The sequence below is a fragment of the Nothoprocta perdicaria genome, unplaced genomic scaffold (assembly GCF_003342845.1).
Source record: "Nothoprocta perdicaria isolate Ctin4 unplaced genomic scaffold, notPer1 scaffold_70, whole genome shotgun sequence".
Taxonomy (NCBI): Eukaryota; Metazoa; Chordata; class Aves; order Tinamiformes; family Tinamidae; genus Nothoprocta; species Nothoprocta perdicaria.
The window spans coordinates 506,618-532,685 of record NW_020455977.1 but is presented as its reverse complement, the minus strand read 5'-3'; the positions used below and the strand labels follow the sequence as shown (position 1 = coordinate 532,685).

General features: G+C 44.0%; 1 protein-coding gene across 1 annotated transcript in view; it reads right to left on the bottom strand.

The window, feature by feature from the left end:
- CREB5 (cAMP responsive element binding protein 5) overlaps nt 1–26,068 on the bottom strand; it is a 235,839-nt gene that overhangs the window by 47,416 nt on the left and 162,355 nt on the right. The window contains exons 6-7 of the mRNA XM_026050832.1: nt 14,209–14,335; nt 12,480–12,590 (exon numbers count right to left, since the gene is read on the bottom strand). Coding sequence (XP_025906617.1) covers nt 12,480–12,590; nt 14,209–14,335 — 238 coding nt within the window. The remainder of the gene's footprint in view (nt 1–12,479; nt 12,591–14,208; nt 14,336–26,068) is intronic.

Sequence of the window (26,068 nt, the reverse complement as noted above, 5' to 3'; positions counted from 1 at the left end):
TCATGGTATTGCAAGCAAGGTCAGATATATGAAGTCAAATGACATTATTTCTATGTGTCGGAGTGGGGCTTTTAGAGTATCCTAACTGAAAATCTCACCCTTCATATTCACTTGGGAAAAAAAAAAGATACATGCTAATAATGTCAGAGTTATCAAAAATGAGTGGGATGTTAATATATCACAGTGATACATGTCTCAGTAAAGCTTTGGCGACAGAGACAGAGAGAGAAAGACCATTGGAAGACAGCAAGGTTTTATAGTGTTGGTGTCCGTAGGCCAAATCCATCCTGTGCAAAATTGTGCTGACACCATTAAAGATACCCCAAGGATGAATTAGACCCATTACATCTTACATTACATAATGAGATCTGTATATGGGAATTTCTTACAGTTTTACTGTTATGGTTTCTAGCGTTAAATAAGATTTGCACATCCCTAGCTTAAAATTAATTTTCCAAAGTATTTTAAGGCATACATCACCCAAACTACGTAAAACTAATTTGCGCAGCAGGTTTCCAAAACAGACATGCTTCCCTCCATGGTCCGGGCTGTGTCACAGCATCACCATGTGCTGCTAAACTGCTACCCACTCAGGACAAGGCTGCATTTCCCAACTGGAAGAAGTGAGAGCTAAGACACAGGAACATAAAAAGCTGCAGACACCTTGCTATCCCCAGGGAGTAAAAAGCAAGAAGTGCTGTCCCTGTGGCTGCCTATGAAATGAGCCATTGACAAGCTGGAAAACTCCTCCCGGCCAAGCTCTCTGAAGCCATCCCATTTGAGGGGCTGGAGGAACAGCACCCAACACACAACGCAGATCCTTCAGACTGTGGGTTAATGCTGAGTCCAGCCAGTGAACCCGGAGGAGACGGTTAAGTAAGACCACTTGTAGGGCTGCAAGCTTGGGGCTGTTTTCTAGCCTCCAGAATAGCGCCCAGCTTGACATTGAAATGCTTTGTAGAGGTTGGTCATTCTTTCACACTTGACACAGCCATAAATCCAAGGAGCTGTGCAGCCAGGCACAGAGTTGTTTTTTTTTCCAGGATGAGAACACATCTGAAACAACACGCTCAGACAGTATGGTATTATTTACTTACAGCTGAGCTTAGATCGGGTAGCAGACTCGGAAATTATCCCAATTATTTGAAATTGCAGTTACATTGTAAGAAATCTGTCAGGAGAGAGGAGTGCAAGAGACAGAGCAGTGTGAAAAATTAAGACGGCATTTTTTGTAATAAAGTAAAATGAATGAGGGCAAGCTTTCAAAAATAAGTTACTAAAAACCATTTCATAAACTAGCTTTAAAATCTCTTAACAGCATTAGCTTACCTTTTGTTGTGTCTGAAAAATATATATGAACCAATAATGCTCTCATGAGATTTCATTACTGAAAAGGCTCATTAGAAAAGGCATTAAAATACTAATTACCTCATAAACTATTTAGTTGTGTACCCACTGGGATAGTACTTACGAGTGCTCAAGCTCTTCATAGATCCAGCTAATCAATTAATGCTCATTACAACCAGAAAGAGCATGCAGACGGCAGCATGCCGGAGAAATAAATAAGTCAGAGGTTAGCTAAGAAAGTGACTTGGCTGTAATAGAGCCTTCCTTTGTAACACAACTGTTGTCTGCTACAATTTAATTTTAATCAGCTTTTTTGGTACTTCTGGTAACGTGACTCTTCTCGTCCCCAGAATCTCAGCTATTGTTATTCCTCCTTTAAGTACATAATTTATAACGGGAGCTACGTCAAATGGCACAGGGCGATTCAAGCGCACAGGTACAGCGTGCACTGATACTGTGCTACCATCACCTGTGGGGTGTGCAAACGAGCTGGGGAGGGCCTTGGGGGACGGTTTGTGCTGGTTTTTTTCCCAAAGACGATGAGTTGCTGCAGAGGCACAGATACGCTGCAAGCTTTTCTGCACGTGTTCCCAGGGGAAATTGTCCAACAGGAGCGGCTGCCCTTCTCCCAGGGTTTGGGAAGGGGCAGGAGTGGTCAGCGAGTACGAGCTGGGCTCTCACGGTGTTTCACAAAAGAAGGGCCCAGAGAGGGCAGGAGCCTCAGCACTGCAGACCCTCACCCCTGTCCGGAACACGGCTGCCCAGCACGGACTTTGGGAGCACTGGGAGCAGGGATGGGAGCTCCCTACGCTCTAGACTCCTCTCCTCACCATCTGCGCAAACTCCTGCAAGGAGGCTCCCACAGCACTTGCTATGACTGTTTCATGGATATCAACCATGATGTTAAGATCGCTGGTTAGAGACATCCAGGACTTAAACTCAACAGGACTTAAAAACTCATCTCAAACTTACTCAACATCCCCTTCACAAGTCCAAGCCAAGAGATCTTCACTGCAGCTTGAGACCCCAAAAATCCCTGCAGAAAGATCTTACATCTTTCCCAGAGAAAAATGTGTGCTCACAGCCTCTCTTGTTTTCACTGTGGAAGGGACAAGCCAAACACATGGGCTAGTGAAGTGAGGAAACGGCTACTCCATCAGGCTGCTCCCTGGCCAGGTTGTGGTGGCTGGGAGCCACAGGCTGCCCTGGGAGCACAGAACCTGCTGGACGGATACTCCAGGATGCAGCTACTTGAACTGCACTTTTGTAGGTGATATTAAACCAGCTTCATATGTGCTGGCTTTACTAAGGCCAGTGTAACTACACCTTGACTGTGAAGTATTCTGGAGAGGGAACTGCTTACTTTCTGAAATGAGACAGAGATAATCTACCTTGTTTGCCAAAATTTTGGTATCACTGGAGAGCCCCGTAACTACAAATTTCACCAAGGGAAATTCATTCCTATATTAATTCTCAGCAGTGATCTACTTATATACCAATTTTTACATAAACCCTAGATTCCCTCTGGGAGCCTTTTATTCAGCTAATTCAAACACTGCTTGGATCAAGTTTCCAATCAAACTAATCCACCACTAACATCATTTAGAAGACAGACAGCCCTCTGCAAATTGATGTAGCAGAACAAATTTCCCATTATTCGTGCAAATGATAGTCATCCTAAGTAGATTTTAGTAGCTGATTTTGGGGTAATACACATGGATTTTCAGTTATTTATTGATCCCTGGCATTCTAAAGTATTTCAGGAACAGTAAGTGGTTTCTCTATAAAAGATAAGGTAATGCACAAATAAATAGGTAGGCACATTTAGCCACATAGGCAAGGATGACATTTTGCGTGCGTGGCAAAAATGCAGGGAATGAAGGAGAAAAAGGAAACCACTGAAAAAGAACACGCACACTCACTGTGATCTTGCACACAACTGCACACATTTGACCAACAGAGGGTAAGAGTGGAGCTCTTCAAGCCTCCTGCCACTGCCTCTTGTTTCAGTGAAGGGTTCAGAGCCTCTGGATTTCATACGCATCCAGATACTAAGGTCTTTGCAGGATATCGTAGTCAAGAGAATCCCTAAAAGAGTGTTTGCTCCAGCAGTGAAGCTAGATGAATGTCTGCAGTGAAATGTTCCTACCAGGATTTGCTCTGTGTGCACAGGGCAGACCCATGTGTGCCGGACCAAGGGCACCCACCCTCAGCCTGGGCATCTCCTGGCTGAGACGCTGGTGGCCACAACAGAGCTCATCATCTACCTCATCCTGAAGATCATCCATTAACAGTAAGGGAACCCAGAGCCTGTCCTCTTCCCATAGGTTTCCTCTGGACCACAAGCAGCACATAAAGCAGGCTCTACTCAAATCCAGGAATGATGCTAGATATTTTGGGAAGTGAAAAAAAAAAAAAAGAAAAGAGGAAAGCAAGGAGTTGGCACAGGCAAATGTCATACTTGGGTATATAGTAGTGTTCTGTCAGAAGCCAGACATATTAAAAATATTTACATAATTTAAAATAATTTGTACAGGTCTAGTAAAGTCTATTTTGGGCTTTAGGCTTTAATAAAAGTTAAAACATTTGCTAGATCCCATTGGACTTCATGCGTAACCTTGGCGTTTGAGGGCAGTATTGAGGATATGCCATTACTAAACTTTTTATATTAGTAAGAGTGTGAACTGAAATACCATAATAAAAATATAACAATATTTCTTCCAATTTGAAAACAGCAGTGGACATTATATGTATTTCCAAATGGGAAGTTAAAAATGTATTCTATGTTTGCACACATATACTCAGAGGTGGCTTTTAGTCTAATTTAAACATTCCAGAATAATGTGGCCTAAATATAACATCATGAATCATCCATCAGTTTCAAAGAAATACCTGGCAATTTTTGGATAGCAATCACTAAGAACAGGTACCAATATGTGTTGCTGAGAGTCAAAAAACCCCTTTGATTGCTTGGCATGACAAATCAATTATAAAATATCCTGATATTTGGGGGATTGTGGAAAGTAATTTATCATCAAATATTATGTAATAAACACTTGCAGGAAGTAGAGCTGAAAAATCAAACCAGAAAATGTTCATATAAGATGCAGGAAGAGTTGGCAAAACACCAGTGCTCAAAAAGAAGAGACAAATATGTACTGTATTCTAAATAAAAGAATAACATGAAAAGCAAAAGCCAAAACCAACAAAAAGCTCAACTGGCAGTATCAAACTGTAGGAGGGATGTAGTTTGCCTAAAGGAAAATTTTGAGATTCAAAAGCATAAATTGGGTCCTCAATTGACGCAAAACCCACAGAGTTTCTTTGAAGTGAATGTGCTTACACTGGTTTCGAGCAGTTGAGGATCAGGACTATATTTTTAAAGTGTTCGTTGACTGTGCTGAGAGCGTTGCCTCTATTTTCTGAAGCTAGAGGAATGCAAAGGTCCCGCTGAAGCCGCTTCTGCTACTTGTTTCTTTTCTGAACGCTCATGTTGGAAAACGAAAACAGACAAGTTAGGTTCTGTTTTTCTGTCAGAGAAGCAGAGAGGAAAAAGTAGTGCTTGAGCTGCAGGGATAAGGTGCATATTTCATTATAAATCATCTCTAATGGATTGAAAAATAAAACTATGGGAATCCTAGCCTCTGTTCTTCAGTTTTGCAAAAGCTTCAAAACCATGGAATTTTAAAGCTAGGCATTCACAAGTAAAAATGTACTATAATGTAGGTTACAGTCCTAAATTAAACTACTTTCATGCTGATAATATTCCTAAATGAACTATTGGATGTTATCTTAAAATAACATTTTCTGAATATTTTTCAGTACGGCAATGAGTTGGTTTCAGTGTTGCTTCACTATATGTAGCAAAAGAAAAAAAATTCACATGCATGAATAAAAGAAGGGACATTTACATAAATCAAATTCTTTTCCTAAAGGACTTACAGCCTATTAGTTGAATCTTTACAGTTCATCTTTCAACTGGTCAAAGCCCGTGTCCCCCCTGCTTCTGCAATACTAATGGAAAACTGCAGTTAGAGCTGACATTTTGCTCCCTGCTTTGCCACATGCAACAGCTACAATGGGGCAACTCATCTAAAGCAGAGTAACTGGGAGGCACCCACATTTTTAGAGAATTTGCAGTCAGTCACAGCACAGTAAAATGCCCAAGGGCAGTAAGGGGATCCAGCTGCAACCCCATGTGTCCCCCCATGAGCTCGATGAGGCACGAGGTGCCGTAGAGGTGGGATAGCAAATCTCAGAGGACACAGCACCCTGTGCCTACAGAGCACATTCGAGAAGATGATGCATGGCATTTCATACCCTAAAAACTCAGAAAAAAAAAACATTCCAGGCTAGCAATTTCCTAGGAAAAGCAGCAAGTGGAGCGGAGCTTGCTACATAAGTGTTTCCAGGGTGGGAGACTGGGTCTGTCCCAGTCTTTTTTTAAGTTACCTCCTTGATTACTCTCCGAAAATAAATAGAAAAGTGGCACTAATGAACATCTGGAAGGCTGTACGTAACCCTCTCGCTGCTGAGACGTGTCCCTGGCCGCATTTGACAGAAGCAAAACAGCGAATGCTGCGAGCATTTCCTCCAACTGAACACAGCTTGCAGCAGTATTTCAAATATGCCTATGATCTTCAAATGAACTCTACGGGGGTACTCGTTAGTCCTGGTTTGGATGTGGTTGACATTATGTGAAAGAAAGGGCTCTCCTGAGATTTCTGTGAAAGCCACAGTGCCAGCGAAGCTGATCTCACAACGACTTCCATCATCTCGGGTGACAGAAGTCTCAAAAGATCAGTTAATTTTTTGTCATTTTCAGCCAAATCCTCTTCAGTAAACTCCAGAAGATTTCAGGGACGTTAAAACCAAATACAAACCGTTGCCTTCATTTGGGTTTGAATCCTGAGCTTCACTCTGCGCCTGTTCTAAATGTGGCTACATGAGAAGTTCAGAGCTCCCTCATTTTTTTTCACTATGTCCTAAAAAAACACACTATGTTTTTATAATTATATTAATATATCAACTTAATAATTCTATTAGCTTGTATTAATTATATATACATAAATTCTACTGTGAGAAGCGTGCAGTCTGGACCTGGGAACCAGAGCCTCTGCTGTGCTCATTTCAGTTCTGCTGCTGACAAACTGCATGGCCTCTAGCAAGTCATTCTGCTTCTCTATTTCAATTCTTCAACGGTCTAAAAATATTTATCTCACAGGAATATTATCATAATTAATCACCTGTGTCATTAGTGAACTGCACAGACTTGAGAAAAGACCTTTTGAGCCGGTCTATAAAGAAAAGATTTATTGCCATGAGATTTTACTTCCAGCTCCCAGGTCCTCAGAGGTTAAAACACGGAGCTGTAAAGCCCACGTTTGCCATGAGATGCGCTTGGGCATCCCAAGCGAGCGTCAAAGCTGGGGGCAGCAGCCCCCAGGGCAAAGCAGCTCCCATTACTCACGGCTCTTGCAAAAACCTTGGAAAGTGAAAGCTGAACAAGCTCCAAGCAAAAGGCTGCAATGTATCCAGGCGAAGCAGAACTTCCCTGTAACACAGACGTGAGTTTTATTTTTATAATTTCCTTCTTCCCCAGCTGCACTACCGTAAGTGCTTGCTTTTACTCACACCAGCACACATTGACACACACACTTACAGAAACCAAACCTCTTCTGAAAGGGGCAGCTTGGCATGGTACATAGATGCATCTGACCCAAACTTTAAAACCTTACAATAAACATGCAAAAAACAGACCCAACAGTTCATGTGTTGGGCTAGATGATGGCTGCAGCGAGCAAATGTGAGGATTGTATTTCACTTATTGCTATGGTTACAAAATGAGGGTGGACACTGGAAGAAAAAGGAGTAAGAGAAACAAATCTACCAAGAAAGCAAGTCCTGGGAGAATAATGAGGGTGGTGGAGAGACAGCGAGAAAGGGTGGACAGTTGGTGTGGGCTGTTGGGTGGGGGAGAGAGCGAGGTCATTTTAACACCCAGCTGAATAAAGGCAAACAAAATAATAAAAAATCCCAAGTTCTTCTACGGAAACAGTGCTGATAATATCACCACAGGATAAAGTGACACAAAGGAAGAAAAATGCAAGGAATTGTTACAACTTGTGGCTGCAACAAGCGAAGCAATTTGTAGGCACTTGGTAGAAGTGAGATCAAGTATTCAGCGCATATTCACAGCAGCTCTGACTAACCGACCCGGCCCTCATCTCCATTTCACTTATTCAGCCACTGACAGCTTAAGAAGAATTAGTTTCCACCGAGTTTCGTTCATAATCCAGCATTTAGGCATGCCGGGGACACGGTCCTGTTTCAGCAAACAAAACAAAATATGATTAGCTTCACCCGTAACATTAATACCTTAATCCGCAGCCAGGGACGCAGGCGGCGGGCAGAGCTACTGCCTGGGGAGGATTCCCAAGCGCCGATGAGGAGCACACCGAAACCTTGGCTTGGGGGACCCAAACATAGGCGCAAATGCAGCAGGAGAGACAGTTTCAGCGCAGGGAGTTTTGTCAATAGTTGAGGAAGCTCCAAAACTTTTAACTATTTAACAATCTCTTCCTTGCAAACATTTCCCAGTTCCTGGTGCAAGGAATTTTGTCTCAGCTCTTCTTGTTTTACACTCTAAGACTTTATTTTGCTCCTTTTCTCCCTCCTCCTCTCGCACTGCTTTCATTGCTCTATTGTGAAGGATTATATGAGGAATTGCTGTTGAAAGCTCCACCGAGCTGAGACATTTTTCTTTCGCTCAGTAGTCCAGAATCTGTGGCAAGAAAAGCCTCCTGGCCCTGAAGGGATGTGCACTGCTCTGTTAAACTGATTTCTTTCCCCAGGCAGCCCAGTACCAAAGCGCTGCCTTCAGACCATTTATTATACTTCACGGCGTATTTTCAGCCGTGAAACGCTGAGGAGGTAAAGCTGGAGCACCCAGGGCCTCCCGCCTGATGCCGACAGGGGAGCCGGCGGCGCTGGGCCCGACGCGCGGCCTCCCGCCCGGCCCGCGGCCTCGCGCCGGCCTGGCCGCCACCTCCGCCCCTGCAGCGGGGCCGCTCCCACCCTGCCGCTCCGGCACTCGGATTCTCCAAGCTTAAGGTTCAGGCACTCGGATTCTCCAAGCTTAAGGTTCAGGGAAGGTTTCAGTTACGGTTCGAGGAAGGTTTAAAGTAAGGTACGAGTTAAGGCTCGAGGAAGGTTTAAGTTAAGGTGTGAGTAATACAGACAATTTCACCGTTATAATCCGGCCCACGCTCTTTACTGGCTTCTTATTATTCTTTCCCTATATGTTTTCACTCTTAAATTCCATATACATTTTCATATTAATTTTTTTTGTCGTTCCTGCTCATCCTAGCAATACACACAGGGTATAAAACAGTATCACCTATCGCAATATACCTAGGAAAATGGCAGCTTTTTTTTTTGAGTCATACTGATTCAGTCAGGAAGGCAGGCACAGCCAAAGCACACATATTGTGTTTTATTTAAATTTCATAAAACTATATATCTGACGGGAAAAAAAAAAAAAAAAAAAAAAAAAAAAAAAAAAAAAAAAAATTTAACAGTTCAAACTGAAACTTGTATTTTTGAGCCAGGTTGTATTTATTGCCAGCTGGCCTTTGATTCCGCCTTTGGAGTGCACAGAAATGCCTCGGAGCAGGGCGCTTATCTTGCACGTTCTGCAAACCCAACCGTAGGTAAGGCTGTGTACTAACACAAAGGCACTAATTCCGAGTTCATAACAGTCTTGGCCTATCGAGCCGCGTGTTAATATGCTACATGTGCCATTCTGCCTCTTTTTAACACGTACATTTAAAGGTATCTGTCCCTTCCACTTTCCAGTGTAATATATTTTAATACAAAATCAATGTGTGTTTTTGGTGGGCAACGTAAAGGTTTTAATCCTCTCGGCTCTGAATCTAACAAGGAGGCAGTATTGATTTAGATGTTCATTCTTTCATTTACTAAGACAGTTTTAAAGCTTTAGGTGATGCACTAACGGAGCGGCACACGGGAAGGAAACTGAGTGTGTTGTGATAAATTAAATCGGTTCTGGGATGTCATCTACAATACATTAATATTTGAAGTAGAATTCTACAGAAAAAAAAAAAAAGTTAAAAAGCACCTTGGGTGGCAGAGTTTTGCCTTCCATAAATGCTAGCAAGTGTGTGTATATATACTCTATATAGTATGTAAGAGTGTATGATATCATGTAAACTATAATGTTAATGCAATACATAATCTATATGCATATGGGTGTATATATATATTTACACATACCCATATGAAAATGCTTACATTTCCTGCTACAAACCTATTACAGAAAATTTTGCCGTCTATCTGCTCTCTCTGAAAATCCTGCCATGACACAGTGCCCACCGAGATATATTTATTCATATTTATTTTACAGAAGCAAAGCAGCTCACAGGAGTGACCAAGTGGGGTGTCTGCTGCTGCATGTTGAATCATGCCTGCACTGCCCAGGTGCCTGATCTCATGTGCAAAATGCCAAAAGGATTTGATACCACATCTGGTCTTATCTATCTCCTCCATCAGGAGGAGTCTGTCCTGCATCCCTCCATGCAGGTGCAAAGAAAACCCTGGCCCATCTGTCATTGCTTTGGGTGGCAGAGGAATCAGGTCCAAAGTCCCCCAAACTTCTCCAGGTCCTGCTGTCATTAGCTGCAAGGAGCCTGGATGACTCCTGCCTAGTGTTCAACGCACACACACACATATATATACATATATTTATATACATACATATACCTCTCAGCATGCTACCAGCCAAACAGAACATATGCAGTATTGGATCCATCATCAGTAATAGCATTAGCAGAACCTGATATTCCTCAGTTCCATACCGTACTAAGCATCCTCATTTACTTTCTTTCTTTCTTCAGAAAAAACAACTAACAACAGGAGTGTGCAAACTTTCATGCTTCGACCACAAAGCAAAGGGCATTGGTTAACAAAAGAAGCAAACATCATGCCTGTAATACAGATGATTTGGACTTAAATCCATAAACTTATATCTGAGGAATAATTTTACTCCAAATATTCCCTACTTTTTTTCCCCTGCTTTTGTATTCGTATTGAGTATTGCTAATAAATTCATTCTATAAAGCAATGGCCAAATAAAGTGTCTTTTATATTATTGGTGTGACCAAAGAGAAATAAAATATTAAAATATATCATAGAATATTTTTAAAAAATAATTTAAAAGAATTTCCTGGAGCTTTGAATGATGCCTCTTAACTCAACAGAGTTAATTGTGTGGGTTTTTTCCACCCTTGAGGAGAGGCAGAAAGCCCCTTAGAAGCACAGGAGAGGTTTGCTCGCTCTGCTCTTTCGGAACTGATAGCAATTTCTGCTCGAAAGGGCGATACCTTTTTCTGTTAGATTTGAGGCCCAAGCCCCTCACGCAGCCTCTAAAGCAATTTGCATTAAGGCACGGCTTCACATATTAAAGCGCACAATTCTCACCATACGCACCAAGAATTTGATCCTATTTTTAAGCAGCCTCGCGCTGCCAGTAAAAAAGAAAAGCGGGAGGAGGCGGCGGGTGGGGGGGGTGTGGAATAAACTGCAGAACCTTTAGTCCCCAAAACAGATGCCAGCTTGGGATTTATTCAGCCAAGTAGTATTTAGTTTGGCTGAGCCTCGCTCGCGCTGAAAAAACACTCGCCTCTTCCAGCAGGTTTTTAACGAGCGGCGCTGCAGACGCCGCTGCCATTTGGCTGGTCCCGGAGCGGCGGAGGGGACCTCTTGACCACAGGTTTTCCTTGGCTGCGCGACGCGGAGTTTCTGGCCGTCGCCCCCGTCCTGGCCCAGCGGCCGCGTGTTTACGGAGTGCGGTTTGAGCCCGGCTGTTAACAGGGCCTGGGTGAGCGGCCGAACCCGAGCGCGGAGGTGAAGGCACCACCCGCCCGGCCCACGAGGACGGAGCGGGAAGGAGCCCGCGCCGCTTCGCTGCTCCCCGCCGAGGGGTTCTTGCCCGCGCTGCGTCTGCGGACAAGCTCGGCCGATCCCTAGGCGGGAAGATATTTGTATTTGCCTGGGGAGAGATGACAGCAAGCTCGGAGCCGCACCAGTCATGCAAAGCAGAAATGTATAAAAACATGCGGTTGCTCAATCCTGGCCGGCTTGGTTTCATTCTCCCACTTCTGACAATTTTGCCCTGGCGCGGGGCCAGCCAAAGAGTTCAGGGAAGTTACTCCTGTTTTCCACTGCGATGAGGTATCTCCAATGGGTAAAAACCCGACAGAGTTAAGCTGCAAACTGCTGCCCTCGTATTTATTCCTGCCAGCAAATGCCACGCTGAAACTGAAAAAGCCCAAGAATTTCAACACTGATGAACTTGGCTCCAGGATATGACTACCCAATACCTCTGTGACAGCATCGATAAAGCCAGGGGAGACCTATGTACACACACTTGTATTTTAGTTACCTGGGCTAATCCTATATCAATACACATGCTTGAGGAGCCCTGACCTTGTAAGACATGCAACAGCTTGAAAAACACGATGACATTTCCCCGGTAAATTATTTTTATCCAAATTCTGACACTTTTTTTTTTTTCCCCAGCAATAATTCAGCTGCACTCAAGCAAAAGAAAATATCCTGGGCTTATAGGTGTCATTCAGTCTGTTTTTCTACCACGGACACTGCCCTGACACAACACGCAACTATCCATGAAAACACAAAGCCCATGCACACTGCCACCACCTCAGATACTTTTTACTACACCTTTTTTTACTGAGAGTTTTTCTTTTAAAGTCATGTTGCAGTGCCCAGATAGCCTCACAGATCCGGATAGGCCATTTGCTTAAATTCCACAAATCTGTAGCACAAATCCTCTTAAAGACAGCATAGATCAGGTGGCCCGCTCTACAATTCAGTTTCTTCTCACTGAGAAATGAGCTAGAATGGGTAACATCTTGAAAAGTTCATAGACCAAACTGACACAAAGGCAATTTACAGCAGCCTATTCGAAAGAGTGCAACGTATGACTAAGAATGAAGTAAGCAGTGTCTGGCTACATCCCCCACTGTCTGGCTAACCCGCATGTAAGTGCAATGTAAGAAAGCAAAATAATTGTTGGAATCATTTCTTTTTACCATTTTGGCTTCTGAATGCATTGCGGGGACTTGAGGTGAAGCACACGGATTGCTGAGGTTCGGCCCCTGCATGCCCATGATGTTGGAGTTCATTGACATTTGCCGCTCCATCTTTTAAAAGAGAGAGAAAAGATAGTTTCAGGACAGAGATATTCACAAGAATTTACCCCCAGTTTCTCTTTAAGTGGACTCAGCTTCATTTCTTTAGGTCATGAGTGGGGAAATAGCAATCTCTTGCAGGAGTTGCACGTGTGTATGTACACAGCCGGGGGTTTCATCAGCACAGTCCCTGAAACCTCACAGCCAATTATAAAGAAAACGATTCTTTGCTAAACAAATGTATCAGCCACCCAGGTCTGTGCTTTTTTGTAATGATTTTCTCCCTTTTAGTATAACAACACTCCGAGTTAAGTGGTTTTAAAAGCATCACTGTATAAAGTTGCGGCTCCTCCTGTCAGTGCAGCCCAACTTAGCTTGTTAAAAACATAAATAAAAATCCACAATCTAGAGTATATGGAAAACGAGTCGACTTTTTTTTTTTTTTTTCTCCTCGACTTGGACTGCTCAACCTAGAAGAGTTTTCCACATGTCTCGTTAGGGAGGCTTTCATGTGCTGCTGATGCAGCAGAAAGGAGAGCAGAAGCCCTTCTGGCTGTTCAGCGCGCTTATTGCAAGCTAACTCACTGAGCTAGGAAGGCAAAACCCTCGTGGCAGTGAGCACTGGCTAAAATACTTTTCTGCAGTGTTTTCCCTGCAAAGACACAAGCAGTGTTACACCCAATGTGTTGCTCAGAAGAGCAGGATGGTGAGAAGGGTCATGGTGCAGCATCAAGCGGACCCTGGGCTTGCACTGAGGCAGGATGTTTGCACCACTTCATGCCTCAGGAGCCCCGCCACAGCAACAGTATTTTTGGTTGAACTTCCTGGTCGATATTCCAAGAGAGCCTTACTGATAAGTTTTTAATTAATTACCCATTAATGGCTGCTAAGAGGGCAGGAAAACCTGACTTTTCTGAATGCCCTCCTTGCTCTAGCAGAGCCTGAACAAGCAACACCTTCTTCCACACCATGTTTGATGGCTGTCAAGTTGCCTTCCAAAATTGCCTTCACATGCCCCTTGTTTCCTAAACTAGCTTCTGCCTCTTGTCTTCCTAAATGTTTTATATTGACAAGGTTGTTAAAAAACATTTAATATTTTGAAGCTACAATTAAGAAGTGCTCTGCATCATCAAGAAGACAGTTATTATTCCTAGCTTTTCAGAAACTAGTTGAAGATGAGCAGTGACTGTGAAGGACTAAGCTCTAATTTAGTGCAAGTAACCAGGCCTGTCAAGTAAGTCACATTTCTTTCTTATTAGCTGGTTATCTCCCAGAAGATTACTTTAGAGCTCGCCGGCATAATTTAGGTACATGACTTGCCCAGTATGCTCTGAGGCTGACTTCAAAAATACCGTTCTGTTCCAGCAGACATACTGATCTCACCTCCATGATCAAGAGTGAGAATCAGAAACTGTAGTCTCCTGCAAACTGCTTAAAATCACTCTCACACTAATTAACATTCCATTAATTGCAGCAGAAATACTCTTGTGCAAGATGAAATGGAGGAAAAGGTCTAGCTTCCCTATTTTAGCTCATTGTGATTTTTTTTTTTAGAAACTCCAGCAGCTTTTTATTCTGCATAGGTTGAACCAAGCAAACAAGACCCCCCAAAAACCCACACCAAACTTACAGGCATTAGCACAGCAGAGGAGCCGGGCATGGTTGGGTTGGGCAGGGTGCCGGGCATGGAGGCAGGCATAGGCTGGCGCTGTCGGTTGTGCAGGTGCAGGAGTGAAGACAGAGAACCTGGGACAGGCCTAGGAGAAAAGCAAAGAGCACTGTCACAGGCGGCGGGCACTCCAGCAGCACCGGCCTTTGCTCGGTGTTTCTTTTGCTCGGTGTTCCCTCGGTTTTCCACAGCAATAAATCAGCAGAACCACAAGTTCTCAAGAAACACACGAACCACCTCTCCAAAACTACTATTTATTTGGCTAAAGCACCAAGATATTTCCCGCGACACAACGTGAATGCAAACGTAGCAGTCGGTCTGAATCTAGGTGCCCGGCACCATGCAGGAACACATTTCTACGGGTAGAGTAGGAAACTCTCCTGATGTGCTACATCAGTGCATTGCTCTAAATTCTACCTTTGCAGGGGGAAAAAAGTATCTGGATGGCAGCTTTTCAGATTATAACAGAAATTTAAGGACACTTAAATTAATTTTGAAATTTTATTAGCTGTAAATAAAGCACTCTAATGAGCATTTCATCTCCACTCACGATATTCTGTCCTGTAAAACTCTGTTAGGTTTTTATTCCAAAGTGAGGGTCCTAATTTTACTTATTAGCATGTCAATGGAGCACAGGAAATGGGGGGAAAAGGAGGAAAAAAAATGAGCAAAATTACATTCAGATTAAGTGGCTTGTAAAGGCAAATAGTAAGGACTATAAAAAAGCAGAGAGAGTTATTTTGGCAGAAGGAATTTAAAAGATTTAGAAGGATTTTTTTAAGTGCAGCACAGGGAAAAGAAAAAGTAGGCCTGCTAACAAAGAAGAAGAGTCATAAAACTGATGGATTAAGAGGAGCTGGGATTACTTTTTGATAGCAGCCTTTAAGAACGTGGTCTTGGGAATTGGTCAAGGTAATCAGCCTTTTTTTTAAAAAAAAGAAAAAAGTAGTTTGTGAAGGAAGTATGAATTGCTTGGAGCCTGGGGTAAGTGAAACAAGGGGTAAGTAAAACAAGTGCTGTCTTTTGAAAATCAGGAAAATAAGAGAGCTTCCACGTGCACTGCCTCAGGAAGCATTGCTGGGATAACTTGGCCCGCTGAAGTCCCACAAAGCAGGACATTCTGCAGTGCAATACAGCTCTATCAGGCAGGAGATACTCCTGGAAGTACGGGAAGGAGCTGGCAGAAGGGAACATCACCATGATATTCACAGCCTCTTGGTGTCAGCAGGGTTATCAGGAGGGCCTCTGCGGGCATGGGAAGAGTTAATTGCTTGTGGTACCTCTGTGGTTGCCTCTGAGCCTCGGTAGAAGCACCTTTAGCTTTAGTGCCAACCCACTGCCAGCCACGGAGGCCTCAACTAAGCCATAACCCCAGAGCTGGCGGGGGGAAGACAGGCCCCTTCTCACCCCATCAAGGGACAGGACACTGTTTTTTTGTCCCTCCAACTACTTTCATGTGGTTGGAGGGACTCTCCATTTAGCTAAAAGAAGAGGAGAGGCCAAAGGCAGGAATTCAGCATGGAGGCCATCATGCCCAGGGTCCCACAGACATGGGCCTCATGGCAACATCAGCTTCTTCAGGCCTAGACGCGGCAGCCTGTCCTGCCCAGCGCTCTGGCCCTCTGCCCTCAGCTGCCCTCTCGCTGGCAGCTGCGAGGGGCCGAGCCCTTCCTTTTGTCTCAGCTCTCCACGAAGAGAACAAGCCTGTGTTCTGCAGGATGTCTGAAACACCCTCCCAGGCACATACAGTACTTATTCAGAATGAAAATAAAAAGAAAACAAAAACAAAAGCCAACAAATATACCTCAGATATAGAGCCCTCCCTATGTCTCTCTGGCTACTGGCCGATGGAGGAATATGCTGTGCATCTTCCCACTGCACAAAGAAAGTCAAGGGGATGGTTCTCATGAATATGGTGAAGTCCTGTGAGAGGGTCCAAGAAGTGCTTTGAGGAGCACGGATCAGTTCTGGGATAGCAGAGTGTGGACAAGTCGGCACAGCACCGAGCATGGTTAGTGTGGAGATGGCACAAGAGGAATGGAGTTGGCACAGGAGAAGAGCTCCGACGAAAAACCTGAGGAGCAGAGCCACAGCAGAAGGAAGGTGTTCCACAAAAATACCACTTGGGGTTTCAGCACGGCCCAGGTAAAGCCGGTACTGTGACAACAGCCCCGCTGCCGTTAGACATCGTGAGACTGTCCTACATACAGACCTTTTGTACAACTCACCAGCTCCATAATAACCCTAGGTGTTAGGCTGTTTGACAGAAACTTATTTTGGCCTGACCTATGCAATTTGTGCAAGGGATTCTCGAGGGACTGCATGGTTTGAATTTTGCTTATATGTTCCAGAGCCAAAAAAAAATCTGAAATTGCTTTAATGAGCTTGGGACTTTGGGATTTGGGCAAAAGGGAATTATTTGTATTTATTAAAATGGCAAAGAAGCTTCTTTGCTGTCCCCTGTTTCACCTTTAACGCTGCTTTGCTGTGGGGGCCTGCATGTGCTTTACACTCGATGGAAAAAAAAAATCCTCAGTACGTTCAGGTATATTTTTCCAACTAAAACTCCTGCTAGTCTATTCCCCAGTGTGTTTTTGCAGAGCAGTCAGAGCAGCCTTGTGCTTCAAGGCTGGCCCCGCTTGCCGAGACGCCTGTGCGGCTCCTGCCACCCATAGAAGTGCTGCATAACGTAGGCCAGGCTCAGCTCTGCACCCACCCCGGCCCATACGCACAACCCTTGTGTCGCCTCCACGCTGAACACAGGGCAGTGATTCACACGTGTGCACGGGCACTCGCACAGGATGCAGGGCACGTTCATGCCTTTGAATCCTACGGGACCAAGTGCTCAATTTGCCCAGCTCTAAGACATCTGCTCTTCGGCTGAGGACAACAAAATCCCATTGCTGTGGCGTTTTAACCTACAGCAAAGGAAAGTCAGCAGGATGTTACAATTATCATTTATAATGTTGGACACGTTGGCTCTGCTGCTCTCTTTGTAAAGGCCGAGGTGATGCAGCCTCCAACCTGTTGGTGAATATTGCTGACTGAAGAATTTAATTCCTTGGCATCTGTGTCGCTAAGTAAATATGGTTATTGGGCAAGCAGCCTGCAGAGAAAGGACAGATAAGACAGAGAACTGGCAGAGAGCTTACTGATATCTGGCCATCTATGTTTTTCTTTTTTCTTTTTTTTTTTTTTTTCCCCCCAAGTTTAAGAATTTTCATCTTGTTCCCACAGGAGCCTGCAGCTGGATACAATGGGATCTTGGATCTCAGTCACTGTCTCTTTGGGCATGCCCAGCCCGGATGGACAGTGCTGCTGTAGCTCACTGAAATGTCAGCCGAGCTGTTGTGAAGGAGCCCAGGGGCCTTCCTCCCCCCGCACAGTGTGTTAACACCGTGAGTCATCGTCGCTAACATGGAGCACATGGGTGGTACTGCACTAAGCCACGGTGGTGACTCCATCATGCTCCGTCATATGACTCTGCCAAATAATCAGAGATAACTCCGCTAATTTAATCACATAGGCACCAGGTGTCTCCTTGTTTAAAACCAAATATTCTGCCTGCTATGACACAACAGCTATCTGTCCCACTTCCATAGATTGTCTAATGCATTAGACATTCATATTCGCCTGTTAAAAACATAGGCTTTCCCTAAATTATAGTCTTCAAAGATAATTTCCACACATAGCAATGTCCTGCTGAAGTCCTAGGAAACTAAGGTCATACTGATGAGGCCCCTCTGAGCTGAGGTGAAGGACTGCCACTGTGAAGCATGTTTACTGTCATGATAAAACCACTCCAGATCAGTAGGTCTTACCGTGACACCACTCGTGCTTCTTACTCGTCTGCCTGTAAAACTGGGACTACCGAGAAGTAGTCTATAAGCACACCCACACCACAAGAGAACTTGCTCTTCTTCAGCTTGCTCTGGTCTGGAAAATGTAAAGCCATGAGCACATGGAGTTGTGTTTGGGCTGTGGAACCCTTCTCTTGGCTTCCTATGGCCTGTGAATCCCAGCCAGCTCACAGGGAAGCAGTCCATGGGTCGCTGGTTTTGCTGTGGCATCTTTGGTCTGCACAGGTTGAGGGATTTCTGCACTGTGCTCCAGTTACAAACACAGACTTGCCCATATTTTCATCATTTCTGTAAACATACACATGTGTGTGTTCATATATATATATCGATGTTTATTCCAACAGTGCCCAGAGGCCTTGGTTTGAACACTGTGTGTGACATCCTGCTGCAAAAATCTTACAGGACAAGGATAAAATGAGGGAGAGCAAAGGAAAGCAACAGAGAGACACAGGTGAATAAGGCCTCAGTGGTCTCACTAGGATCAATGTGAAAAGGAGCAACCACCAGACACCAGCGATCTGGGACTTTTGAAGGGGTGTTGGAATGTGCCTGTGGTTTGGGCTTCCTTCAGGATGAAGCACATAGGGATGGGAATGAACACAGTTGGCCACTGTCAACCCACTGGGTGTCTCTTACACCACCACATGCTGTAGTAATTAAACTTTATATTGATAAACTGTAAGTTCAGTGGAGCATGTGGTGCTACGGACCAGCTGGAAATCACTAACGGGGCCACAGCAACTGCTGAGGCTGCAAAACCTGCAGGGCTCCTCTTGGCCTCCCATACCTGAAAAACTCGGCTCGAGGGCAAAGATAAAAGCTCTGTCTGGAGAGGTGGAGGGGATGAACATTTTACCCTGCAAAAAGGGGGTTGCCTGGAGGGGTGGGCTCACTGCAGCATCTGTTGCTGTTTGACCTCCAGTGCCTTTACTTAAGCCTAGCAGTGCAACTCCAGCTTTCCAGCTTTGCGGCCCATTCCTGGAGCTGCTCGCTCCCAGAAGTTAGAGGAGTTCTGTCTAATTTCAATTAATTCATTTGTCATTCAGAGGAGGAAAGCAAAAACAAACAAAAGAAAGCAACAACAAAGCACCAGGCAAGCGTGTGGAATACCTTGCATAGTTGCAGGGGCCTCCCCTGACCTGCAGCACCCCCTGCTCAACAGTATTTTAGTTATAGCAACATAAAAGGGTCAAGCTTTCCAAGAAATGGGAGCTTTATGTCAGCAGGTTTTTCAGAGAGCCAAACCGTACGCAGGGGAAAGGAAAACTGGCACCTAAAATTAATGGATCCTTGCCAGCCCAGTAAAGATCCTTGTTTGTATTTCTCAGACAATTCAGACATCTGCATGATGTGGGCAGATTATTATTATCAGAAGCAGACATTTATATTGTGGTGGTGCCCAAAGGTCCCAGTCAGGACCGGGACCCCATTGAGCCTGGCACTGTATAAACAAAGATAAGAGACAATTCTTACACAGTGTGTTTACAATCTAGAGACACAAAACAGATTAAAAACAGAAGATGGAGATAGAGCATAGGAGCAAATAAATACATTAAAAAAATGGAGACAGTTCAGGGGCACTTCTCTGGCTGCTTTGCTACGTGCTTTTTGTTTAGCTGCAATGCATGTGCTCAAGAATGACAGGATTGGGGAAGTTTGCAAGAGGAAGGGAGTAGCTAAGATTAAGACACAGGAAAGGCAACACACTAAAGTGGGAAAATTGCAGCTGGTGACTTAGAGCCTGTAGGGAGCATCCAAAGCAGTGCTTTCTGTAAAGATCTTTAAACAGAACGTGCATATATTTTTATATTACATGCATTATCTTAAGGCTTTTCCCCAAGTTGAACAAGATGGGATTTGAGCCTTTGAAAGAGAAATGAGCTGATGTTAAAGGCACTGGCAGAGTGAAAGTGATGCCTGACACTATCATGAGAAAGTGGAGGGGTGAGATAAGATAAGGCTAAGCCATGAGAAGGCTTAAACACAAGTTGCTTGATTCACAAGAGAAAGGAAAGTCAGTGAGTCAGTGTGCATGCCTGAGGACAGCTGCACAACTAAGGTAACAAGCTGTATTTTGCTGCCAAAGTAGAAGGAATTCAGTAACAAGCATCAAAAGCAGGAGGAAGATGCAACAGACAGATACAAAATTCATTGGTCTCAGCCAAAAGCAAGCAGAGATGTCACTGCAGCTCCTGTGCCCCCGGTACCACGTGAAAAGCTGCTCACCAGCAGCAGTGCAACTCCACTGGAAATCTGTGCTCACTTCTTAATTCTCAGGGACAGACAAGGCTGGCGTAGCTAACTGAGGGAAAGGGTAAGCAACTAATAAGAGTAATAACAGAAAGATAAAAATATACGTACAGCCAAATTCTAGAAATTCGTGAAAAAAAAAGCCTTCAACGAATCCTGTCCTTCTCACTTGACCCTATGGGAGGGGAGCCCCACAAACAGCAGCTCCACTGCTGCAATGTATTTAGAGGGCCAAACTCTTCTTAGAAGATCTGGTCAATGCTAAATCTTGCCTTTAGAAACGCCGGTTGTGTTAATACCACCTATATTTCCTGAACACATGTTTAAGGAGTCTCTGCAAATTCAGCATAAGTGTAAGGACCAGCAGGTACTTGGAAGCCTCGGAGAACCCATTAACATTTGCCTTTTGGCTCTTTCAGGTCTTAGAAACTGCTGGTTTCAATCTTCCCTTCCCTCTAAACATTCTGCTGGGTCTTATTGCCTGACCCATTACAAGAAAAATAAGGAAAGCTAGAATAGTTTCTTAGACTGGAACCTCCTCCGAGCAGTTTATGCTCTGCACGCAGCTGGAACTCGCAAATGATACAGGGAGGATAATGGCATACTTAAGGCAAAACAAGGAAACACAGCAAAAAGCAGGTTCAAGAGATTATAAAGAGCTAGCTCATATAAAAACACATTCTTGTAATAAAAAAAGGGGGGATAAGAACAAAAACCTGCAGCATAAACATGATAAAACAATCACGAAAGGCAGCAACAATGTTAGACTGATTTCATCATTGTCATGTTCTCTGAGCTCCAACAGACCCAAGGCTTACTTTTCCAGGAAAAAAACTGGTTTTGCACCAGCACAAATAACAGACCGCCAGTTTTCATGGAAGAAGAGTGGTAATAACACACAAACATATGAAGTGGCAGCTCAGAGGTATGCCTAAAAACAGTAATAAAACTTAAACTTGATTTCTAGTAAGTTCAGATGATAAGTTTACATCCATTCCTTTTAAAGGTCAAGCTTAAGGCTCAAGCCTGGCATTCAGAATGAATGAACAACTGAAAAGTTAAGGCTCAGTGAGGCAAAATGTCAACAGGTTAAGCAGTTGGGAAGGATCCCCATCCTTGCATCCAGCAGTTCTGCTAGGTCTGCACTAGAGAAGAGCACTCGAGCAGTTCCCTGCTCAAGCGAACCCCAAAGCTGTGCCTTCATAAACACTCTAAACTTTCCTAACTTTGCAGCAGGAAAGAGTAAGAGCTCACAAAAAGGATGAAGAAAAAGAAAAATCCTTTTCCTCTTAAAGGGCTGAGAGGGTATTTGGAGAGCTCTCAGTGGGTATTTCCTACCGACAGCTGGAAATGCGGTAAAACAAATTTCTCAATTAAAATTCAGTTTCTATTCACTCTTGTTATTTGAAGCACTGAAATTTAATAGAAATACAAAGATAAAAGAACCTTGTCAACACTGGTTATAATGAAAATAAAAAAGAATCTTTTTGAAGTGATTTATTTTTCCTTTTTTTTTTTTTTTGTTCCTTTTTTTAAACTTCCCAAACAAAGCAGAAGTTTGTCTCTGCAAATAAGACGGTAAATTACAGCAAAGTCATGAAAACAAAGAACCAACAGTTTCTCCAGTGCAGGCTTGTTACCATGAGCTAATAATTCCAGACTTTAAGCAAGCTGAGCCTCTTTTTTAATAACTGCATGCCTCTAGGCAAAGTATTTCTCCTAAAAATTATTGAGGCATGGAACAAGGCAAGGTGTGTGAGCTAATGTTGGATTGTTCGGTTACTAAACCAGCTCCTATAGCAATGAGCCTGCTCTGAACTGACAGATTATTCCTCTGTATACACTTGTATAAACACAGTGCTTAAGGTCGAAATCTGTGTAAGCTTTCTTTTCAATTAAAATGTCAAAGATGACAGCACATGTTTTCACTGTCCTCAACAGAATGATGGATGCCGCGGCAGCAGTTTCATGCCCCTGTGTTTCGGAGACGTTTCGCCTGCCTGGGTGTCTAAGAAAGATGTGCTTGATGATCTCCCCATGTGCCTGCAGGCAGACGGCTCGACTGGGGGAACCTCGTGCTTCGGAGGGCTGGATGTCTCCCGACTCTTCCTTCCCCTCGTGTGCCCCTGAAATGCAGTGGTTGAGAAGCTGCAGCAGAAAGTTTGTCGTGCCCAAAGAGGCGGGAAAACAGGTTTGAATGAAAACACCAGGTTGCTGCTTTAGTGACAGGCCCTTAAATGCCAGCTTGGCAGGACACCGAGCACCCCAAAAGGTGCCCATCTCCACCAAAAGGAGAGGCCACTCTTTGAAAAACTGGGACAAAAGTGTCTTTACATTCTGCAGCTCCACATCAGTGGAACTGAAATAAGACTTTATCCAGCAGGTTCTCATTCATCGTGTCTGTTTAAACTGCTCTTGGAGGCAGAATAAGATCTTTTGGCGTGGACCTTGTGCAAGGTCAAAGGCAGGAGGCTCCAAACTTCCCTGATGTGAAGCCTGCGCAGCAACACAACTCGTTGCATACAGAGCCATAAGGCTGTTGTGGGATCCACGACATCATTTGGCCATAGAGTTGCCAGAAAAACACTGACAAACAGAAACAGTGTCTGTGACAGAAAAACACATAAGCATCTGCCACCAGAAGCTGTTTTCTCTCCAGTCTGCCTGGCGTATTCAGTCTGTCTGGTGCTGATGAGAAACAACAGCGCTATGAGCAATGTGGGAAGCAGGACTGGCCCTCAGTGACGAGCGGGGAAAAGCAACTAGATACGGAGATATGGGATGCTTTCTTTGTTGAGATTTAAATTCTATCCTTAACACGAAAATATTATAGTTGTAGCATATGTATTGGAAAATTTGAAGAATTATTTAAGAAAATACAAAACATGATTTTTTAAAAACAAAACATCTAATGCATAAAATAGGAAATTTTAGATTGGAAAAGTCTAATATGACACATGAGATGAGCGGGAGGCCAAAATCCAGTTCCCAGCCCACCCTTTAACAAGAGTGTCACAGAAGCAGCATGTGGCGGGTGCCTGCTGGCGGTGGTGGCTTCCCTGACACTTGTGCCACCAGCAGATGCTCCCGCCATGTCCCCCTTTCTCCACAGCCCATGGAGAAGTTGGGCAGGGTCTGTGCCGCACCAGTGACACCAGTGACAGCCCCATCCCTGCCAAGGCTGCCGGTTTCAGTGGGCGGCCCTCGGGGAGGGCAATGAGAAGAGCAGTAGCTATGTGAGGTGCTCCCAATTACCTGCTGAGCAGGTCACCTCTCAGAAATCTCCTCCAGCTGCCGAATGACTATGAGCCTTCAGTGACCCGCTTCCCAGGCCCTACTCCCTGCACTGGTTCCTCTCAGACTTGCGTGGAGATCTGAATGAATATATGCCATTTCTTGGAAGGAACCTTTGCGAGCGCCTCATCTTTTAAACATGCCAGAAATCCCAGCTGACAACTCTATTAGTACAAATGATGGGAAGCACGGGATAGAGGTGAAGCTTAAGGCAGAAAGAACAAAACTGTGGAGAACTGCTTCAACTTCACTTCAGCAGACCAGCTCCGAGGCAGGGCCGGCTGCTCTCGGTATTTAAGAGCACATATTGTGTTCTCTGCCTACGTGCCAATGGGAGCTGCCACTGATGGGGACCATACAGGTACTTAATGCTGCTTTTTCTGCTAAGGATAATGCTGCAAAGCTCCAGCCGGCTCAGCTACAGCATTTTTCACACAGCCAGGACACAGTTCTCCAAAGGGTGCAAATCCTGCCAGCTGCTGTTGGCTTGGGAAGCCCCCCTGCATATTACTGCACTCTGTGTTTCAGAAAGGAACATGATAGAAGTACTAGAAGCAGGGGGTTCATTGGCACTCAGGTGCTGACACAGGTTAGCAAGGACAGACCCTGCCTTCCAGCAGCAATGTCCAAAGGGAAGAGGTGACAGCAATTCCAAGCCTCCGTCCATTCAAGTGTAACAATAAATACATGGCTACATTTCTCTCCATACACATATATGAGGCCATACATACCATCAGAGACAGCAAAAGAGAGACAGCATGGAAAAGAAAGCAATTTTACTCTTGCAACAATGTATGTCTTGCCATTCCCATTTCCAGGCAGTATATGTGCCTCCTCCTTCCCTTGTAAGTACTGGATTCAGCACAAACCTGCAGCTAATTTTGAGGTTGGAGTTCATTTGTTTTCACATCAATGCAATTAATTTCCACTGGAAACTGCATCTCAGGCATTCAATCAAAACAGGCCTAAAATAATTCTGAAAAGCTCATCTGTCTCCAATCTATATAATGTTTTAAAAATTGGATGCATGCCCTGCAATAACATTGCACTTCACAAAGCTTAAAGCTCTAAACTTGAGGGTATCAGTTACATTGAAACTGTATTAAATTAAAACATCCAGTTTCTGGTTTGCATTGATTTATAAATATCGACAAAACTACTATTGCAGTCATTACCACTTTGGGTGCTCAGAGTTAAATTTTCAACAGTTCGGGGTTATTTTCACTCTTATTGTGGCTACAGTAGCCTTTCAAGCTATAGATCAAGTTTCAGAAAACATGTAAATCTTAAATCTTAGCTATAAAAATATGCATACAAACCAGTCAATATCCATAATAAAAAGCAGTAAGTCTAAGTGGCCCTTAACATCAGACTCCAAGCAAATTTTTAGAGAATTACGGCAAAGTGGAGAGCATACTTACTGTTATGAAATATTTTAAATAAAAACAAGTAGAAACAGGATAAAATATGAAAAGGCATATGTATAATATCCCTCGTTTTGTTATCAAGACTCTGCTGGGTTTGAGTAATTCTTTAGGAGAATAAGAGATGGAAAAAATTATAAGCTTTTCAGTATGGTTTTTCTATTCAGACATGATATTCCAAACCCCTCCTAAAGAGCAGGTAATTGGAAGAACCCCAAAGCTCCTAAAGAGCTTTGCACATTAGTCTACCTGGAAACCTTCAAAATGTGTTTGTTTATGAGCAAAATATCATGGAGGAAACATAAAGCTGGGAATGAGGAGAGGTCACAGGCTGAAGCCCGGCTAACACAGTAAATTGAGAAAACAAGAAGGGAAGCACAAGCACATGAAGAGCAGAAGGGCCAGTTCGCATTGGTGTAGGACACGCGGCTTTGCCAAGAAGAGTGGGTTTCCATCAGTCGGGAACGTTGCTCACACCCATACGGGAGGCAATGCATGTTACAGACAGCAGGAAAACAAGTTTGGACCAGCTGCAAAAAACCCACCTTTTTCTTTACTCCGGAATAAAGAAAAAATCCCCACCTTGCACCTTGACATCTGCGACTGCCAGGGAGCAATTCCTCCTGACCCCTGGTGGCCGCTGGCTTATGAAGGGAGCAAAGACAACTGGAGCATTCACTGTGTTTCCCCCAAAAGAACCGGCCAAATTCTGCCCTTGCTGCACCTCTTGACATGGTCCCTGAAGCAAACAGCACCACATTGTACCACTGGGAAGGACAAGGGCTGGATCCTGCTGTTCCAATTACTTAGAAGAGAATGAGACCCACAAAAATCCATGAAACCTCCAAAGACAGGCTTCCTAATAATGCTCTGAAGCACTGGCTTGCAAAGGTTGATGATACAGAATCATGGTAAAAAAGGCAATAAAAAATGAGTTTTATTTTCTATCTTTTCTTTCCACCTTTATGGATGTTTCTGGTTTGGTGTTACGCA